The sequence below is a fragment of the Sus scrofa genome, chromosome 1, assembly GCF_000003025.6.
Source record: "Sus scrofa isolate TJ Tabasco breed Duroc chromosome 1, Sscrofa11.1, whole genome shotgun sequence".
NCBI classification, from domain to species: domain Eukaryota; kingdom Metazoa; phylum Chordata; class Mammalia; order Artiodactyla; family Suidae; genus Sus; species Sus scrofa.
In genome coordinates, this window is record NC_010443.5 from 250,158,573 (window position 1) to 250,179,613 (window position 21,041).

At 39.0% G+C, this 21,041-nt stretch overlaps 1 protein-coding gene across 2 annotated transcripts in view; it reads right to left on the bottom strand.

Annotated features, from left to right (window-relative positions):
* The window catches only part of TMEM245 (transmembrane protein 245), a 101,464-nt gene that overhangs the window by 78,209 nt on the left and 2,214 nt on the right, over nt 1–21,041 (bottom strand). For both annotated transcript variants that reach the window (XM_021067267.1, XM_005660320.3), the window contains exons 2-3: nt 12,389–12,506; nt 10,756–10,857 (exon numbers count right to left, since the gene is read on the bottom strand). In XM_021067267.1, coding sequence (XP_020922926.1) covers nt 10,756–10,857; nt 12,389–12,506 — 220 coding nt within the window. The remainder of the gene's footprint in view (nt 1–10,755; nt 10,858–12,388; nt 12,507–21,041) is intronic.

Consider the following 21,041-nt stretch of genomic DNA (forward strand, 5'->3'; position numbering starts at 1 on the left):
AAAGAAGTCCCTTGGTGGTTAAGTAGCTCCACAAAAACAAGATCATTCGATAGCTCAAACATGACTTTCAGTTTGGCTGCATGTGACTTACATGTCTAAGTCCTCACTAAGTATTCATTTACCAAACAGGTGACTAGGCTACGTGCTGAGATGAGAGATTAAGACCCTAGTCTCAAGATCAGTCTAATACTTAAACTATTGGTTATGATTCAGCATGTTAAGAGCTAATACGGACATAAATGTAAACTATTTGGGGAACACAGAGGTTAGAAATCTAACCCATGCTTGGGAGGTCAGGGAAGAGTTTCTAAAGGGGCTATCTGATAAGAATGGTAAAAGATGCCATCCTTGAAAACCATTTAACCAAGTTAGCCAGATAAAGAAGGCAGAACAAGTTTATCCTGGGGAGAAAGGAAGAGGCTGGTGTCTTAAAGGACATGGAAGGACAAAAAAAGCAGGTGCAAAGACATAAAGGCAAGAAAAAGCAGAGCGTGTGCTGTTCAAAGAACTCTGCAAAGTCTAATAAGACAGAACACAGGGTACAATGGTAAGAATGGAGAGAAAAGAGAATGCACAGGGAGAATGGGACCAGCGAATGGAAGGGCTCATAATTACTATGCACAAAGGTGTAAAAAAGTGAGGAAACAAGACTGTCCAGGTTCAAATCCTGGGTCTATTCCGCACCAAATGGACGACCATGGGCAAGTTACTTAAGATCCAGATACCCTAGTCTCTGTGTGTGTAAAATGGAGCTTATGTAAATTCCTATCTCTACGACAGAAATTTATCACAACACTGTAAATCAACTATAATTAAAAAAAATTCCTAAAGTCCCCTTGTGGCACAGCTGGTTCAAGATTCAGCATTATCACTGCAGAGGCTTGGAAGTTCCCTGGCTCAGGAACTTCCACATGCCATGGGAGCAGCCAAAATATTTTTCAAAAATAAATAATAATTAAAAAAAAATCCTATCTCGTATCAGAATTAAGTAAAACAATGCATATAAAATGCCTAGAACAATGCCTGCTACATAGGACTCACCGGAAGTTAGCTCAATAAATGTAATGTATTATTATCACTATGAACTATATCAAAACTGTTGGCTTTGACAGGATAAACTATAAGCATAAGCCACTGGCACTCCTACAGTATTTGCCTGTACCTCTTGTCCCCTTCCTGCCTCATATTAGAGCCATCTCCCTAAGTCTCATCCCTCTTAGTAGACAGTTTTAGATATCCACACAGAACTACACAAAACCTCTTGCATATGCACTGGAAAACTTGAGGAAGAGTTAAGACCAATACATTAGATCTTCACAACTATGGTTTAAAAACTTTTCCCAACTTGCTGATATCGGTAAAATAAACAATAAATATTTAATAACTCAGCTAAATCAATGAAACTAGACAATATCACCCTACTTAGTACAGAAATGATTCAGCAAATTTTTAGAGGTACCAAAAACTTCACAAAGGAACAAAAAGGAATAGCTGAGAAAATCAACAGAGTATGTGAAAATTATGGATATAAGATTTGGCAACGGCTCTTACTTATCAGCAGATGTGTACTTTAATGACTTCTGCCTATTGATATCCTTCTGCACTTCAAAAACCCCCAGGGTTTGGGCAGAGAGATGATAAACTACACAGAAGAATGCCAGGAGTGAGAATCTAGGCAAAGTCACAGTACTGGGAAAAAAGCCCCAACTAAAAATAGGCAGAGACAAGGGAACATAATGTGGGACCCAAGACCTATAAACAAAGAAAGGAAAGAGCATCCAAGGTTTCAAATGTCAATCTACCAGGAGCCAGTATTAACTGGAGGCCCAAACAACAGGGACCTACACAAATCCAAATAAGCAGGCCACTGACATGAGCGCCTAGCACCAGGGGACAGGCACTCACAAACGGGCACATAAGAAACAGATCATGTGTTCAGATAATATCTTTTGATATGGCTAAATCAACAGTGGGCAGAATAATTTTATTTTTTATTTTTTATATTGATTTATATTTTTTCCATTATAGTTGGTTTTAATTTTATTTTTTAAACTAGGAAAAATATACTTTGAAACCAGTCTAAATGAGGAGATACTTGATCTACTTTGTTCTCTTTCACAGAGATAGCCGCAGTTGCCAGGAATACATACAAAGCTGCTTACTGGAAGGAGGCCCTTCCTATCAAGTAAAATCTCTCCGGCATGTTATGTTCTCTTCGAGGAAGGCTCCTGTTTCCAACAATGATGTGGAAAATACATCTCCTCCTCAATGGCTTCTAGTATCACTTGACAGTACTACTGGTCACCAACAAGGGCTTGGATCTGGACCACCAGTAGTTTCTCTAGGTCTACTTGGCAGAATTGGGGAATGAGAGATAAGCCTAAGAAATTTAGTTTGCTCCTTTTCTTTTTCCAATTTGGGCTTAACTGGATCAAATTTGTTCATTCATATTGCATGCTAGCCCAAATAACTAAGCAACAATGAAGCCTTCCCCACTTCTGGTCACTTACAAACAATTACCAATGTTAGGAGGAGTGGGCCCCGGTGTGACTGCCTGTACTTCTCATTCTGGGTGTCCAGGCTATTAAAGATACATCTGATGTTTGTCTAGCTTTTGAAGAAGCACTTCTCATACTCAGAGTAAATGGCTCACTGAGCCTAAGTCTCTTCACCTGTAAAACGAGTATAATACTAATCTCACTGGTTACTGAAAAAATAAGACAGCATGTTTAAAGGGCCTAACAGGGCCTTGCCCACAGCAGAGAACAATTATGCTCATCTTCTTCTTTTCTCACAGGCCAAGGAAACACACCAAAGCTGGATTCCAGGTTTCTGCCAACTAAGACTTCCGGGATCCAAGAGGCAGAGAAGCTAGCACTGTTCTTGGGATAAGCCACCTGAAACATTAAGACTGAAGGAGCTGACAACTACAAGTGACAGTGACAGGGATCAAGGGCCAATACTTTTTCAGGATGACTGATCCTTGTCAAAGAGCCTGTGAAGGAAAAGAACACTGGGTGTAGGTCAGAGTCAAGGACCTAGGTTTAAATCTTAGCTCTACGAGTCACCTGTGAGTCTGTGGGCAAGTCAGTTAACCTCTGGAATTAAACGTCTTCATCCGCAAAATGGAAGTACCTATTTAACATGGTCATGGGAATTTCGGTTTGTGGATATAAAAAGATAGGACGTTTAAAAGCATAATGGACACAACATTTTTTCCCCTACATTATCTTAGGGTTCCAGAAACGCTCCCAAGGTCCACGAGAAAACCACTGAGTAAGGCGCCTGGGTTCAGAAGGAGGAACCACTGAAACTAACTCAGTCAATGATCCACAAGGAGAGTTTCCTGGATCTAGGAATTGAACAAATTCATGCTTTGAATTCTGATGACATTCAAAGGATTAATTCTGCAAACCCAATAAGCCACAGATCATAAAGTAGCAAAAGATCAAAGCTCAGAAGACAGAGAAAGATGTCTACGAAGGTGACTCGGAGACAAGAGCAAGTGCTACAATGGGACAGTGGAAATGATGAGGAAAGAATAAGCGGACATGCCTTCATGACAGTACACAGAGGCATTCCTGTGCCCAACTGTATTACAGTGACATCTACAGGAGGGAAGTGACTATACAAGAGGGAAAGGCTGTGGTTTGAGTTCCGATGCCAAAAAGGAACAAGGTTCTAGGGTAAGAGGAAAAAAAATTCAGAAATTTAGAGAAAAAAAAAAAAAAAAAAGGTAAAATAAATTTATTTCATGATGAGGATTATCTATACTGCAAGTCCAAAAAAGGATCCTAAAAAAAAGAATAACCTATTCTGGAGTTCCCTGGTGGCTCAGCATGGGATCTGGTGGTGTCACTGCTGTAGCTCTTGTTACTGCTATGGCGCATGCAATACCTGGCCAGGAACTTCCACATGCCAGATGGATGTGGGGAAAAACAAAAACCAAAAAACAAGAAAAAACCCTATTCTGAAACAGGCTGGAATGAGAGTAAACAAAACAAGGAAAACCAACATTCCCAAATCTGCTCTCCACATTTTATTTATTTATTTATTTGTTTTAGGGCCGCACCTGTGGCATATGGAGGTTCCCAGGCCAGGGGTCAAATTGGAGCTGTAGCCGCTGGCCTACGCCACAGCCACAGCCACAGCCACGCCAGTTCCAAGCCGAGTCTGTGACCCAGACCGCAGCTCACGGCAATGCTGGATCCTTAAATCACTGAGCAAGGCCAGGGATCAAACCTGCGTTCTCATGGATACCAGTCAGATTTGTTTTCGCTGAGCCACAACGGGAACTCCCTGCTCTCCACAATGATTGTGTCCCTGTCATTTCCTTTCATGTAACAGTCCAGAATACAGACACCAGAAATCTGGCTTGCATGCCAACACACCACTATCCTGTGTTTATAGGTGATAATAATACCCATCAAAGTTTTATTCCCCCCAAGGATCAAAACATGGTCTTAGAATTCTTGTCCTCGTAGCTCCCTAGGCTGCCATCATCAGCTGAGTAGAATTTATACCTAAAAGAAAACCATCTGAAAGCCCTGGTTTAGTCCTACATTATTCATACACTTGCAATAAAGCCCCTACTTAGCCCTGGACAAAAGCAGTCAAAAGGACAAAACTGTCCTCAAAATATTAAAAACAGAACTACCACATGATCCAACAATTCCACTTCAGAGTATATATCTAAAGAAAACAAAAACACTAACTCAAAAGACACATGCACCCATTATTTACAATAGCCAAGATATAGAAACAACCTAAGTGTCACAATAAAATATAATCTGGCCTTAAAAAAGAATGAAGTCTTGTGATTTGCAACAATATGAATGGACCCCATAGGTGAAATGAATCAGAAAGACAAATACTATATGTTCTCACCTATATGTCGAATCTTTTTTTTTTTTTTTTTGTCTTTTTAGGGCCGTACCCACAGCTTATGCAAGTTCCCAGGCTAGGGGTCAAATTGGAGCTGCAGCCACTGGTCTACACCACAGCCACAGCAACACCAGATCTGACCTGCATCTGCGACCTATACCACAGCTCATGGCAACGCAAGATCCTTAGCCCACTGATCAAGGCCAGGGATCAAACCCTCGTCCTCATGGATACCAATCAGGTTTGCTACTGCTGAGCCACAAGGGGAACGCCTATATCAAGAAACTTAAGCCAACAAACAGCAAGCTCATAGATACGAAGAACAAATTGATGGAGGCCAGGGGCGTGGCGAGGTGTGGGAAAAATGAGTGAAAGGAGTCAAAAGGTACAAACTTCTAGTTATAAAAATAAATAGTTATGGGGATGTAATGTGCAGCATAGTGACTACTGTTAATAACACTTAAATGTAGATTTGAAGGTTGCTAAGAGAGTAGGTCTTAAAAGCAACCATAAGAAAAAAAAATTTTGGCAACTACGTAAGGCAACAGATGTTAAATTAGATTACTGTGGTGATATATACAAACGTGGAAACATTATGTTGTATACCTGAAATTAATATAATGATATATGTCAAATATACCTCAACTGGGGGAGGGGGAGTTTAAATGAGAGAAGCCAGAAGACAAAAAAAAAAAAAGAGAGAAAACTCCTGGAGTGAGGGACAAACAGAGCTGTCTGAATCACTAAGGGAAAAGGGGAAAAGGAGACAAAGCTAATCAGAGGAACACATGGAAATCACCAAGCTTTCTATCGTAGCTGCCGAAACAAGAAGTTTCCTCTACTGGTTTGATACATAACCCATCAAGAGTCTAACAGATTGTGACCAGGAAGACAGACTAAGCAAAGAAAACCTGACAGCAAAATATAAAATAAAATAAAATCTTTCCTATTTTCTACTGTCAAAGAGATAGGTAATATCTTTGTTTCAAACACTTATTTTAAAATCCTAAATAAACACTTATGAATAAAAGATGCCTGCGGTTCCTGTTGTGGCTCAGCTGTAATGATCCTGATTAGTAACCATGAGGACACGGGTTTGATTCTGGGCCTCTCTCAGTGGGCTAAGAGTCGGCGTTGCCACGAGCTATGGTGTAGGCTGAAGACACAGCTCAGATCCTGAGCTGGGAACCTCCACATGCCAAAGGTGCAGCTCTTAAAAAAATTTTAAAAAAAGAATGCCTTACAAGTGTCCGATTACGTACCTACCAAATGAAATAATAAAGTATAACTTAATTAAAAAAAAACTTCTATAAGGTAGCTATACAAATACACCAGAGTACCACAAATAGCCTTGTTTAGCACAAAATGGAGATGCTAAAAATAATGTAGAAGTATATTCATTGACATAGAAAGGTGTTCATGATATAATTAAATTTAAAATGTGGGTTACAAAACAATTTCATATGATCCAGTTTTACTGTGTTTTAAAAAGTCCAAAGACATAAAAGTCATTAATTAGTTAACATTTTGGTATGATCTATGGACAGTGGGATTTTTTTTTAATGATTTTTATTTTCTTCCTTTTTGTTTCTTTGTTTTTTCTAACTTAACTAACAAACTGATAGCTGAGAAATTAATTTTTTTCCTTAAATACAGCCACATGCCTATGGTCAATTAATCTTCAACAAAGGTGTCAAGAATATATTGACGGGGAAAAGACAGTCTCTTCAGCAAGTGGTACTGGGAAAGGTGGACAGCCGCATGTAAATCAGTGAAATTAGAACATACCCTCGCGCCACACTCAGAATTAAACTCCAAATGGCTTGAAGACTTACATATAAGACATGACACCATAAAACTCCTAGAAGAGAATGTAGGCAAAACATTCTCTGACATAAGTTGTACCAATGTTTTCTTAGGACAGTCTCCCAAGGCAATATAAATAAAAGCAAAGATAAATGGACCTAATCGAACTTTTAAGCTTTTGCACAGCAAAGGAAACCATAAACAAAACAAAAAGACAATCCACAGACTGGGAGAAAATACCTGCAAATGATGTAACCAACAAAGGCTTAATTTCCAAAATATACAAACAGTTCATACAACTCAATAACAAAAACAAAAAACAACCCAATCAAAAAATGGGCAGAGGAGTTCCCGTCGTGGTGCAGTGGTTAACGAATCCGACTGGGAACCATGAGGTTGCGGGTTTGGTCCCTGCCCTTGCTCAGTGGGTTAATGATCCGGCGTTGCCGTGAGCTGTGGTGTAGGTTGCAGACGCGGCTCGGATCCCGCGTTGCTGTGGCTCTGGCGTAGGCTGGTGGCTACAGCTCCGATTGGACCCCTAGCCTGGGAGCCTCCATATGCCTCGGGAGCGGCCCAACAACAACAACAACAAAAAGACAAAATACAAAAAATTAAAAAAAAAAAAAAAATGGGCAGAGGACCTAAACAGACATTTCTCCAGACACGCAGATGGCCAACTGGCACATGAAAAGATGCTTGACATTGCTAATTATTAGAAATGTAAATCAAAACTACTATGAGGTATCATCCCACACTGCTCAGATGGCCATCATTAAAAAGTCTACAAATAGCAAATGCTAGAGAGGGTGTGGAGAAAAGGGAAACCTCCTACACTGTTGGTGGGAATGTAAGTTGGTACAACCACTATGGAAAACAGTATGGAAGTTGCTCAAAAAACTAATAATAGAGTTACTATATGATCCAGCAATCCCACTTGTAGCCATATATCCAGACAAAATTCTAATTTGAAAAGATACATGTACTCCTATGTTCACAGCAACACTATTCACAATAACCAAGACATGTAAACAACCTAAATGTCCATCGACAATGAAGAGATAAAGAAGACATGGTGGGGAGTCCCCTTCATGGCTCAGCGGTTAATGAATCCGACTAGGAAGCATGAGGATGCGGTTGCAATCCCTGGCCTCGATCAGTGGGTTAGGGACCCAGCGTTGCCATGAGCTGTGGTGTAGGTCGAAGACACGGCTCCGATCTGGCATTGCTGTGGCTGGGGTGTAGGCCAGCAGCTGTAGCTCCAATTTGACCCCTAGCCTGGGAACTTCCATATGGTGGGAGTTCTCATCATGGCTCATCAGTAACAAACCTGACTAGTATCATGAGGATGCAGGTTTGAACCCTGGCCTCACTCAGTGGGTTAAGAATCCAGCATTGCCGTGAGCTATGGTATAGGTCCCAGACACGGCTTGGATCCTGAGTTGCTATGGCTAAGGTGTAGGCCAGAAGGTGGAGCTCCAATTCGACACCTAGTCTGGAAACTTACATATGCCACAGGTGTAGCCTTGAAAGGCAAAAAAAAAAAAAAAAAAAAAAAAAAAGATTATATATATATATAAAACGTGTGTGTGTGTGTGTGTGGAATGCTACTCAGCCATAAAAAAAGGAGGAAATAATGCCATTTGGGTAGACTTAGAGATTGTCATACTAAGTGAAGTCAGAAAGAGAAAGAAAAATACCGTATGTGATCACTTATGTGTGGAATCTAAAATATGATACAAACGAACTTATTTGTAAAACAGAAAGACTAGCAGACATAGAGAAGAGACTTGTAATTGCCAAGAAAGAGGGAGCAAGGGTGAGGAGGGATATGTTGGGAGTTTGGGATTAGCAGACGCAAACTATTATATATAGCATAGATAAACAAGGTCCCATTATATAGTACAAGGAACTATATTCAATATCCTATAATAAACCATAAAAAAACAATGTGAAAAAGTATATATATACATGTATAACTGAATCACTTTGCTGCACAGCAGAAATTACACACACTGTAAATCAACTATACTTTAATAAAATAAATTTTCTAAAATAAGTTTTTTCTTTAAAAAAATCTGCTCCAATTAGAGGGGTTCCCCTGTAGCACAGTGAGTTAAACATCCAGCATTGTCAGTGTAGATACTCAGGTCACTGCTGTGTCACAGTTAAATCCCAGGCCTGGGAACTTCCGCATGTGGCAGGCTGGGGTCATTAAAAAAAAAAAAAAAAAAAAAAAAAATCTGTTGCAATTAGCAATCTGCTCTTGCAGTTTACGTAACTATCAGAAAGAAGCAAGGGACGAATGTCAATCATTATAAAAACTGCATGCTGTTCAAATTTACCTCTCTGGTCACAGCTGTTGCCACATGGCTGGATACTAAAAGTGCAGCCTGATAATCTCAAGACCATGGTTATATATGGTCTCCACCCCACTCCTGCCAAAACCTCCTTACAACTCTTTAGAAGCCTGGATCTTTAATAAATGACATTGGATACAGGCCTCTTACAACTGCTGTATCTCAAAAACAATCTTTAAAGGAAGATGGTATATTCAATATTGTAGTAGAAGTTTCAGGCATAGCAATCAGGCAAGATAAGAAGTAAAAGGCATCCAAATTAGAAAGGAAGAAGCAAAACTATTTCTATTTGCAGAGACATGATCTTATACATGCAAAATCCTAAAGAAGTCACAAAAACTATTAAAACTAATAAATTCAGCAAAGTTGCAAGATACAAAGTCTAAAAGGATAAATATTCATGACCTTGGATTTGGCAATGGTTTGTTAGATAGGAAATGACATGTGGAAATTAAACAACATGCTTCTGATTAACAAATGTATCAAAGAAAAAAGGGAAATAAAACAATATTTTGATCCAAAGAAAAGAGAAACACAATATATAAAACTTTATGGGATACAAAAGCACTTTTAAGAAAAAAGAAAGATTTCAAATAAATAACCTGATTTTATGATTAACTGCTTAATGGGCACAGGGCTTCCCTTTGGGGTGATGAGTGTGTCTTGGAATCATATAGAAGTAATGGTTGCACAACACTGTGAATGTACTCAATGCCCCTTTTAAATGGCTAATGGTTAATTTTTATGCTATAGGAGTTAAACCTCAATTAAAAATGAGAAAAAGGGAGTTCCCGTCATGGCTCAGTGGTTAACAAATCCGACTAGGAACCATGAGGTTGCAGATTCAGCCCTGACCTTGCTCAGTGGGTTAAGGATCTGGCGTTGCCGTGAGCTGTGGTGTAGGTTGCAGACACCACTTGGATCCTGAATTGCTGTGGCTCTGGCATAGGCCAGTGGCTACAGCTCCGATTTGACCCCTAGCCTGGGAACCTCCATATGCCGTGGGAACGGCCCAAGAAATGGCAAAAAGACAAAAAAAAAAAAAAAAAAAAAAAAAAAAAGCAAGCGAGCGAGAGAGAGAGAGAGAGAAGGGGGAGTATCCACTGTGGCTCAATGGGTTAAGAACCCAACTAGAATCCACTGTGGCTCAATGGGTTAAGAACCCAACTAGAATCCATGAAGATGGAGGTTCGATCCTTGGCCTCACTCAGTGGATTAAGGATCCGGCATTGCCACAAGCTGTAGCGTGGGTCGCAGATGCAGCTCAGATCCAGCATTGCTGTGGCTGTGACACAGGCCGGTTGTAGCTCCAATTCAACCCCTAGTCTGGGAACTTCTATGTGCCACAGGTTCGGCCCTTTAAAAAAAAAAAGAAAAAAATGCAAAAAAAAGGAAGTGGGCATGGTCTAACCATCCAAAAAGAGGTTTTTTTGGCTGCGCACGCAGCAGCATACAGAACTTCCCATGTCAGGGATCAAACCCCTACCACAGGTAACCAGGGCCAATGACAATGGCTGGATGTGACAACGGCTGGATCTTTAATCTGCTGAGCTACAAGGAACTCCCATCTAAAATATTTTAAACAAATTTATTTTCCGTTCAGAATACACCACCAATTTAAAGTGTTCATTACAGCATGTTTTTTAAGTAAAGCTACTCTCCCAAGTACTTCTTAAGAGTAGTATTAATAGAATGCCCTATTTCTTACCAGATGACTCTGCTCCATTCTGTTTTTCATAAAGGGTGCCCACAGACATCAGGAAAACAATAACCAGGAATACTGGAATTCTCCACGAGCCAGCCAGGGATGCTGCAAATTATTAAGAATTAACATTTTTAGTGAAATAAAAACCTAACGCTTGTCTTAAAAAAAAAAAGACTCCGTTTAGTAGACTGACAGAACAATTTGGCATATATGTTAATAATAAAATTGTTTCACCAGGAATATTTTTTTTAAAAGGTCACCAAGACAGCTGAAACCTTAATTCAGGGCTCCTCTCAGAAGTCCAAGCCTGCTTTCAAAGGCCCTGATATAAAGGATTGGGTATGTATCAGCCTACATTTAAGGGGTGTGTACCACCTGAGGAATCATGTCTGTCCTAAAGCACATTTAGGGTTTAATCCCAGAATGACAAGCATCAGGCATAGAACCTTAAGTCATGTAGCCTGATTTGATTTCCTGGAAATACAACCAGGTGTGAATTCTCTCTCAAGAAAGGGTGCAATGGCCCACAAAAGCATGGCAAAAAGCTTCACTATATCCTCAATGTATAGGGCAAAAACGCTAACAAGGAGCCATGGATCAAAAGCCATTTGCATTTCCCTGAGTTGGCCTACACCCTCATGAACATATCTGCCTGCCTCTCTCCTCTGCCTTCCCCCCAGTACAAAATGCATCCCATTAGGCATTAGGCTATGTTGTGGAGAAACTCCTTTACCATTCCAATCAGCAATGCTACAGAGTAATGCTTTGTTCTACATCAGACTCTGAGCAGAGACATTTTCAAGCAGCTCTGGCTTTTATTTTTAACAATAAGGAGCTCTAAAAACTGCTTCTAAGAAGCTATCTACTGCTCTAGGTGACTGAACTTTGTTTTTAAATTTGGTATTTCCGTATACTTAGGACTTAGACAAGAGTCCCTGAAAAATCACTCCACAGCATCCTAGCAGCCACTCAGCTAACAGTGAAGAATCTCACGAAACTGGGAACTCATCACGTTGAGCAGCTCTAGCACTGTCCTTAAACTGAACAGAGATTTGTCTCTTTGAAGCTACTCGTGGCTCTGACATCCCCCCTCACAGTTACAGACATCTGTTTAAACCACTCTTGCACAGGACACTCCTTCCAATACTTGAAACAGGCTTCCATATTTGATACTTCCTCACCTCCACCTCCTCCACCACCCCCACAGCCCCTGTGCCCTTTGCTTGCTGAGAGTAAACATCTCCGGCTACCTTAACTGTTTCTCACACATGATGCTGAGCACCAGATGTCATTCTCGACTGCGCATCTATCCTCCTTAACAATGACACTCAGAAATGACCCTGAGAGTCTGAGTGTGCTCTACTTTTTCAAAGATACTTATTTTTAAAAGACCTTTTGGAAAATGAACATTCAAATAATTAAAAGACATTTTAAAGCAAAATACCTGCATTAAAGATTAATGAAAGATTAAAGCAGAGTATTTTCAAACAATTATTTTAAAGAATCTTAAGTGCAACCTATAAAACTTCAAAATATTCACTTTGATTTACACGGTCAGCCTCTGCTAACCTTATGCTAGACTTTCTTCGAAAAAGAGACACCCCTGCCCCCCCCAACCAAAAAAAAAGAGACCCACCTAAATGAAAAAGCAATATAATCCAGACAGGAATTGAAATTGCTCTCAAGTAGCGTTCAGTGCTTGCATTCCACTTGAATGAAACAGCCAACACATAGCCAACTACCAACGTCCAGATCTTAAATAAATGAAATATAAACAGTTATGACATATATATACATGAAATAAACATACAATTATGCAAACATCTATATAGCATGAGAACTGTGGATACAACTCAAATAAGATGAAGGTTGGTGGGGTGCTAAACAGAGTGTGTGCAGGTTTTCCTTCTTCCTCTGCTTAAATAAATCAGGTTTTGAAATAAACAGTTATTTGAAATCCCATGAAGTGATGTTATTTAAATATCTGCAATAAAAAATACATAAATATAGCTGTAATTTAAGATATGTTGAAGTTCAAAAACTACTGTATGCACAAAGCTACTTAAAATATTCAATTTTTAAGCTATGGATTTAAATTAAGAGCTTCACCTGGTGGAATTTAAGTTTTCTCTGTAGATTAACGTTTACAAAAGAAAAGAAAAAAAAAAAGAGAAAGCTTTCCAAAAAGAATCAGGTTAAAAGATTCTGCTACTGCTGGAGTTCCCATCGTGGCTCAGTAGTTAACAAACAAATCCGACTAAGAACCATGAGGTTTCCGGTTCGATCCCTGGCCTTGCTCAGTGGGTTAAGGATCTGGTGTTGCCGTGAGCTGTGATGTAGGTCACAGACGTGGCTTGGATCCTTTGTTGCTGTGGCTCTGGCGTAGGCTGGGAGCTGTAGCTCCAATTCAACCCCTAGCCTGGGAACTACCATATGCCACGGGAGTGGCCCTAGAAAAGGCAAAAAAATACACACACACACACACACACACAAAGATTCTGCTACTGTCTATGAAATATGCTTGCTACCTTGAAAAGAATTTTTTAAAAGCTAGAAAGAAGGCAGCCAGCTGAAGTGTGACCTTGCTGAAATAACCTAGGTAACAGGTGGTTAGAATCAAGTCCAGAATTACATGAGGTTGAAGAAGTGTAGCTGAAAAAAATATGACCTCAGAAAGAATCAGTGAGACTTAAGAATAGAGGAACCAGCCAGGTCTCTTCCTCAGTTTTCCCTACACTAAAACTAAACACCTCTAGTACTCACAAAGCAGCAGCACAGCCTACACAGAAACTCTCTAATAACTTCAGATAATAGAATACAGACAAAAGAGGGAAAGAATACATTACCTAGAAAAAATGGTAGCACCAAGAACTTACTAAAACATCTGAATCTTGAAAAAAAAAAAAAAAGGGCAAGTTAAAACAAAAAAAGGACTTTAAGCTATAATTCAGAGAATGAAGAACTAATATGATTACTACACAAGACAGGAAAAAAAGAACTAGCATGTACTTTATTTTGATCATATCTGTCAATAAATATATTCTTTAGGTCTTAAATGTTTATAGTTTCAGACCTGAGATTTCAGCTTTGGGCCCTTACTAAATAATGATTAAGTTCTGAAAAAAAAAAGTGTTAAATATAAAGAAGCTCATCATAAACCATTTAGAACCTGAAAAGTTGATAACCTAAAAGTTCAGTAACTGGAAAGTGGTTAACGCAAGATGATTCACTTAATAAAATGTTATGCAACCATTAAAATAGGGTTTTTTTAAAAAGAGTATATAACTTAAAATATTCCTAAAGTATTGTTATTATTATTTTTTTTTAAGGGCCACATCCACGACATACTGAGGTTCCCAGGCTAGGGGTCGAATCGGAACTGCAGCCACTGGCCCATACCACAGCCACCACAACACCAGATCCGAGCCACATCTGCAACCTACACCACCGCTCACAGCAATGCTGGATCCTTAACCCACTGAGCAAGGCCAGGGATTGAACCTGCATCCTCATGGATCCCAGTTAGATTCGTTTCCGCTGCACCATGACGGGAATTCCAAAATATTCCTAAAATATTACCAGGGGAAAAAAAAATACAAAAACCATCCATGACATGATTATAGACAGCATGGTAGGAGAAGGAAATGTACTAAAACATTATACTCGGTGGTAAGACTTCGTTTTTTCCTTATACTTCTTGTTCTGTATTTTCCAAATTGCCTTTAATGAACACTAATTCTTTTATAATGAAAAGAATATTAAAATGTCTTCTTCTTCCATTACTATAAGAACTCTTCCTTCATTTAATATTAAATGAAATATTAGAGATCTTAAGCTCCAGATATAACAGCACAGGGGAAGTAAGAATATAGCTGCTTCAGCACTATTCACAATAGCCAGGACATGGAAACAACCCAAATGTCCATCAACAGATGACTGGATTCGGAAGATGTGGTATATATACACAATGGAATACTACTCAGCCATAAAAAAGAATGGCATAATGCCATTTGCAGCAACATGGATGGAACTAGAGAATCTCATACTCAGTGAAATGAGTCAGAAAGACAAAGACAAATACCATATGATATCACTTTTAACTGGAATCTAATATCCAGCACGAATGAACATCTCCACAGAAAAGAAAATCATGGACTTGGAAAATAGACTTGTGGCTGCCCGATGGGAGAGGGAGAGAGTAGGAGGGATCAGGAGCTTGGGGTTATCAGACACAACTTAGAATAGATTTACAAGGAGATCCTGCTGAGTAGCATTGAGAACTATGTCTAGATACTCATACTGCAACACAAAAAAGGATGGGGAAAAAAATGTATACATGTAAGGATAACTTGATCCCCTTGCTGTACAGTGGGGAAAAACAAAACAAAAAAAAAGAATATAGCTGCTTCAAAAAAAGTTCAAGCTTGCAGGACCATATAAATTTAACCCTGGGAATTCAGAGAATTTGAGATATGACTGCAGAGCTCTGAACAAAATCTGAGTATAATATTAGTACACTTACATAACACTTGCTATGGGCCAGGCCTTGTTCTAATACTTTATATATATGAAGTCATTTAACCCTCATTATCCCAGGAAATAAGTACTATTCTCACTCCCACTGTACAGATGAGAGAAACAGAGAAGCGACTCACCCAAGGTTACACAGCCAAAACGTGACAGAGTCAGGATTAGAACCCAGGAATCTGGCTCCAGAACCTACGTTCCTAACTATAAGGAGAAAAAAACGGTAGTAGGAGAAAAATAAAAAGAAAAGCTGCTCCAGTCACAAGGGAAAATTTAAAAAGTTGATTTTGACAACTACAAATTGTTGACCTAAAATGATCCTCAGCAAATGGATGGGGCCTCAGTGGTATGCCACACAGGAGAAATCAGCCCTGCCCTATTAAACATGAAGTCAGTAATTTAGATGAAAGACTAGAAGGCATATTAATCAAATTTGTAGATTACACAAAATTGGGAATAGCCAATATAAATGATTCAAAAAGCTATCCTGAAGCTAGAACAATGGGCTAAGCAAACAAGATTAAATTTAACAGAGAGGAAATACAAGATTCTGGTTTGAGGTTCAAAGCTCAACTACACAAGGACAGAATGGGAAGAGGGCAGCAGGTCCGAAGTATAACTGGTGTGAATGGCTATTCATAAAAGTACACTACCCACATCAGGGAAAGTGACTGTTTCAGTGACAGATGCACTATCAAACCTCATCAGACTGGGAAGGAAATGGAAATCACAACGCAGGAGTTACATATATAGCTCGGGGGAATAAGCTGTTTAGCTTAGAAAAAAAAGAGAAGGAAATAACATTTGATAGCTATCTTCAGACGTAATTTTCTGTGGTTCCAAGGGCAGAACAGGTGGAAATTAGGAAGCAACATATTTCAGCTCAATATGAGGATAAATTTTTCTAACAAACTATAGATGTCTAAAATGAGAATAAGCTACCATTACATAAAGTTTGAGCAACAGTTGACCGAAAGTCAGTGCTGACAAAGTAGAAGAGTGTTCCCTCAGTGAGAAGCTGAACTAGAAGATCACAAGAAGATAAATACTTTCAGATTTTAGGCCTATGATACTTTTCAACCAGTCTCCAAGAAGTTTTTGTCTCTTATCTGTATTCACAAGGAATTAGTATCACTTGCAAGGAGAGGAAAGAATGAGAGACTGCATACTTAAGATTTTTTAAGGGAAACTCATGGTCTAAAAAGAAGCATGTGTTTTCGCCCCGTAAACCTGAAAGTCACAGATAACCTCATTTCAGTTTAAAACAACAGCTTATTAAATATACCTCCCAGCTCCACTTTTAGGAATTTGGTTTACAAAAGAACTTCTGCAGCATGTAGAAGTTCCCAGGCCAGGGATCCGAGCTGCTACAGTGACGAAAACACAGGTAACCTGCTATGCCACAAAAGAACTCCAAATAGTAAATGTTTTTAACTTTAAAAAAAAAAAAAAAAGTCTTCTGGCTTATCAATTTCTTTTCAATATTTTCAAAAGAAAAGATTCACAGAATATTACAAGTTCAAAAAGTATGGACATTTATAAAAACACTTTAAAGTTTCTATTAAACCAATTTGATTTTACAGTTGACAATGTTTAAAAATGGCTATCTGACCCCAATATACATTCAGAGATAAAATAATCTGGTAGGAACACATTCTAAAAGGCACCTAGAAGAAAAATGTTTATACTATGCTACTATTAAAAAGAAAGAAGTATATCTGAAAGTGCTATCACAGAAAGATTCCACAATACAGTAATAATGAATGGGCAATGATAAAAGAGAATTAGATATATGTATGTCATTTCATTTTTATTTTAAAAAACAAAAACCTTTTACTTTCATCATATAAATTTCTTGCTGCCTAAATTTTTTGTATATGTAACAAGCATATTTTACCTGAGTCAGTTTTTTTCTCAATGAGTCAACTTTTTAAATCACTAAAGATTCTTTACAACTTACTGAAAATAAGGATTTTGTACATTCAAATTTCATACATAACTTCCAGTATGAATTCCGAAAAGTGTGCCTCTAAGAGAGCTTTTTATTTTTGTCTGAGAGATATGTTTAGCCTCTAAGCAAAGCTATTCAAGTATGAATTTTCTTTCAGGAATAAGTCAATAAGCAATAGTTTATACAAAAGAGCGCATACTTTCCCAAATTTATGATCTTCAGAGCAATGTGTCCTTTTCAAAATATACATTCAATACTCATTTTAAAGCACTAAGCTATGCTAGATAATAAAGACTGTCTGTAAAAACTGGAAACATTTATTTAGCACTACAAGTAAAGCAAACTAGTAAACAATCACATTTTCCTTGCATTTGACTTACTAACCACATATACTTTTCTTATTAAGATGTTAAATGCATAAAACACAGACTGTGCCCTTTAGACTATGTCTTTATTTTATCATTTACTGTGATCTGGGCATTAGCTGGAAAAACAACTTGATGTGCTCCTGTTGCATGTTTTTGCAAAAGAGTTTCCTAAGTCTTTAATAGAGAAAATAAAACTACTTCTTCCCCAGCTATGGAGCCACAGCCCGGATCATAGTCCCAATCGCAAACTGCTTCAGGGACTTCATTTATTCTAACTTGAAAACTGTGTTCTCTTCATGGTGTGGCAACTTTGAGTCAAGAATCTTTCATAATCAAAGTCTCTAACTGAGAAAGAACCTAAGCACCAGAAACTTCCCTCCTTACTGTTGCCAGGCAAGTAAAAGCACATCTAGGATCGGAATGGAGCAGGTCTGGCCAGCTGGCTAATGTACACTTTCTGAGAGCCTTGCTGGCAGTACTGCCAAACTCTTGGGATCGGTAAAACTGAATACCCAGGAACCTTAGAAATTGCCCAAGCCAACCCCACAATTACACAACCAGGACTGAGTAGGCCAGAAATGGGCCCTAGTTTTGTCCAAGGTCACAAAGCAAGCTATAGCAGAGCTCAGTTCAGAGCTCTTCTTATGCTCCAGTCACTGTTCTTTCCACTTCATACTACTTTATAAAATAAAATGGAAACAACAGGATCAGAGACTATGGAGAAAACAAATCTGTGACTACTGCAAAAACTGTATATGTCCTCAAACATTCTAACAAGTCTGAACAATGGAGAGAGGAAGACCCAAAAGACTCTCAGCAAAGAAAATGGTGGAGTAGGAAGACCATTAGCCTTTGAGCTTTATCCTGGCAACTCCACTCCAAGCCAAGATGCTCAGAACCCTTAAGGACTGAGTTATATGTGAGTTTGGTGCAAAAGATGATTTAGAAATCAGTGTTTAGAAATTACTTACTGGGAGTTCCCGTCGTGGCTCAGTGGTTAACGAACCCAACTAGGAACCATGAGTTTGCAGGTTCAATCCCTGGCCTCCTTCAGTGGGTTAAGGATCCGGCGTTGCCGTGAGCTGTGCTGTAGGTCACAGACACAGAGCAGATCTGGTGTTGCTGTGGCTGTGGCATAGGCTGGTGGCTACAGCTCCAATTAGACCCCTAGCCTGGGAACCTCCATATGCTGAGGGTGCGGTCCTAGATAAAAAGCACACAGAAAGAAAGAAAGAAAGAGAGAAAGAGAGAAAGAAAGAAAGAAAGAAAGAGAGAAAGAGAGAAAGAGAGAAAGAGAGAAAGAGAGAAAGAAAGAAAGAAAGAAAGAAAGAAAGAAAGAAAGAAAGAAATCACTTACTAAGTGTGTATAATATCCTAATATATTTGAAACTGTTTAAAAAGAATTGCTGGAGTTCTCATCATAGCTCAGCGGGGATGAACCCAACTAGTATCCATGAGAATTCGGGCTCCATCCTTGGCCTTGTTCAGTGGGTTAAGGATCTGGCATTGCCATGAGCTATGGTGTGGATCACAGATTTGACCCCTAGCCTAGGCACTTCTGTATGCTGCAAAGTATGGCCCTAAAAAGGGAAAAAAAAAAAAAAAAAAAAAGAATTGCTTACATTATAACTGATCAGTCTTCCACTTGCAAGCAGGATGAAGTACTGGGAGAAGAAAAGAGCAAGGCAACTGAAGGAATCCCAAAGTAAGGTGAATAGGAACTGAACTGAATGATAAACTGGTAGCAAAGGAAAATACTGGTACTGAAGACACTGACAAAGGAAAGCTGGATAGGACTTGGAAATAACTGAACAGATACAACGATAAAAGAGAAGAGAGATGACTAAGGTTCTAGAGGACTGGAATCCAGGGGTCTTTGTGGGAATATGTACGCTTAATCCAATCTTGTATTCTCCTATTTTTTCCCTAACTAAAATCATTATATACTTAAAAAAAAATAATTGAGAACTATGTCTAGATACTCATGTTGCAACAGAACAAAGGGTGGGGGAAAAAATGTAATTGTAATGTATACATGTAAGGATAACCTGACCCCCTTGCTGTACAGTGGGAAAATTAAATAAATAAATAAATAAATAAACTAAAATATTTAAGTATTAGGGGAAATGTATTAGGGGAAAACTTTTTAAAATCCTTCCTGAAGGTTTTGATGACAAAGGGACTTCAACTGCTGATATGTCTGTTGAGTACCATTTACTGACAATGAACAGAACAATCTCTATCTTCTCACCTATGAAATCCCCCCTATTTCACATGATTGTTGTCAGAATCAAATAACACACATGAAAGCGCCTACCAGTACATTATAGCTGCTCACAGGTGGATCTTAAATGTAGGAACTGTCAGCTCTCCATAATGCAGATTTGCTTAAATTAACTTTTTTAACTCCCCCATCCATACCTCTCAGGGCAGGCTACAATGTATAAGTTGTCTAGAAAGCATAAAGACTCTTACGATCACAGGCAGCCCTGTGCATGGGCTCACAAAACCAAACTGGCTGTAAACTATGAGACAGAAAGTTATAGAGAGAGCCCCTGCTCAGTCACATGACCTTTCACTTCATGTCAGGCCTTAATGGGCACTTTTGGCGGCAAGCCAAGGACTCCCTGTCTCTGTTTCCCAGGTACACTTTTAACCACACCCCATCCAACCACCACCCGCAAGGACTGCTGCAAGAAAACACAACCACAAATGTCTCTCAAACTCAGATCAACCTCCAGGCTCTCCTCTTTGAACTTAGCCCCTCTACCACTCCCTACTGGCTTCTAATAAACTCACACTGTCTTCCTTAATGGGTATTTTTACCCCTTCCTCCCTTGCCCCCATCACCTTTGTCAAACAGCTGAGTAACAAACCTTTTTAAAATCATTGTCTTGACCTGCCTACCCCTGCCTAACCTAATCAGTCTTGGCCCTTACTTCTCTTCTGCTCATCCACAACCCATACAAGGGCATTTAAATAAAACACAAGGATGGAGGTTTATTTTCATGCTACACAAACTGAGCTACAGGCACTTTTTCACAATTACTCAATTCCTCATTTCTTTCTACTATCTGAGAGTGACTAGCAGAAATGTGCCAGTTTCTAGTAATCACACCAATTTACCCATGCATTCAATTCTTACCTTACTATGAAAATACTGTTCATACATGTTAGGTCTTTCTTCCCTAATTTGCTGTAATTTGATGGATGTTCTACTTGGTCTTGCCGACAGCAATTTACAGTAAACCGCAGTGTCAACAGTCAAAATGTTAGCAGAATCTATAAATGTCTCAATTTGACAAGATTGAACTTCTTGAGGGTAGGAATCGAGTTATAGTAATCTTTATATTTCTGAACGGCATATAGTATTCTGCCTTCTGTGTAAGAGACAATCAACTTAAGTGAATTGTGAAACAAGGTGAAAGTAACACGGAGCTGGG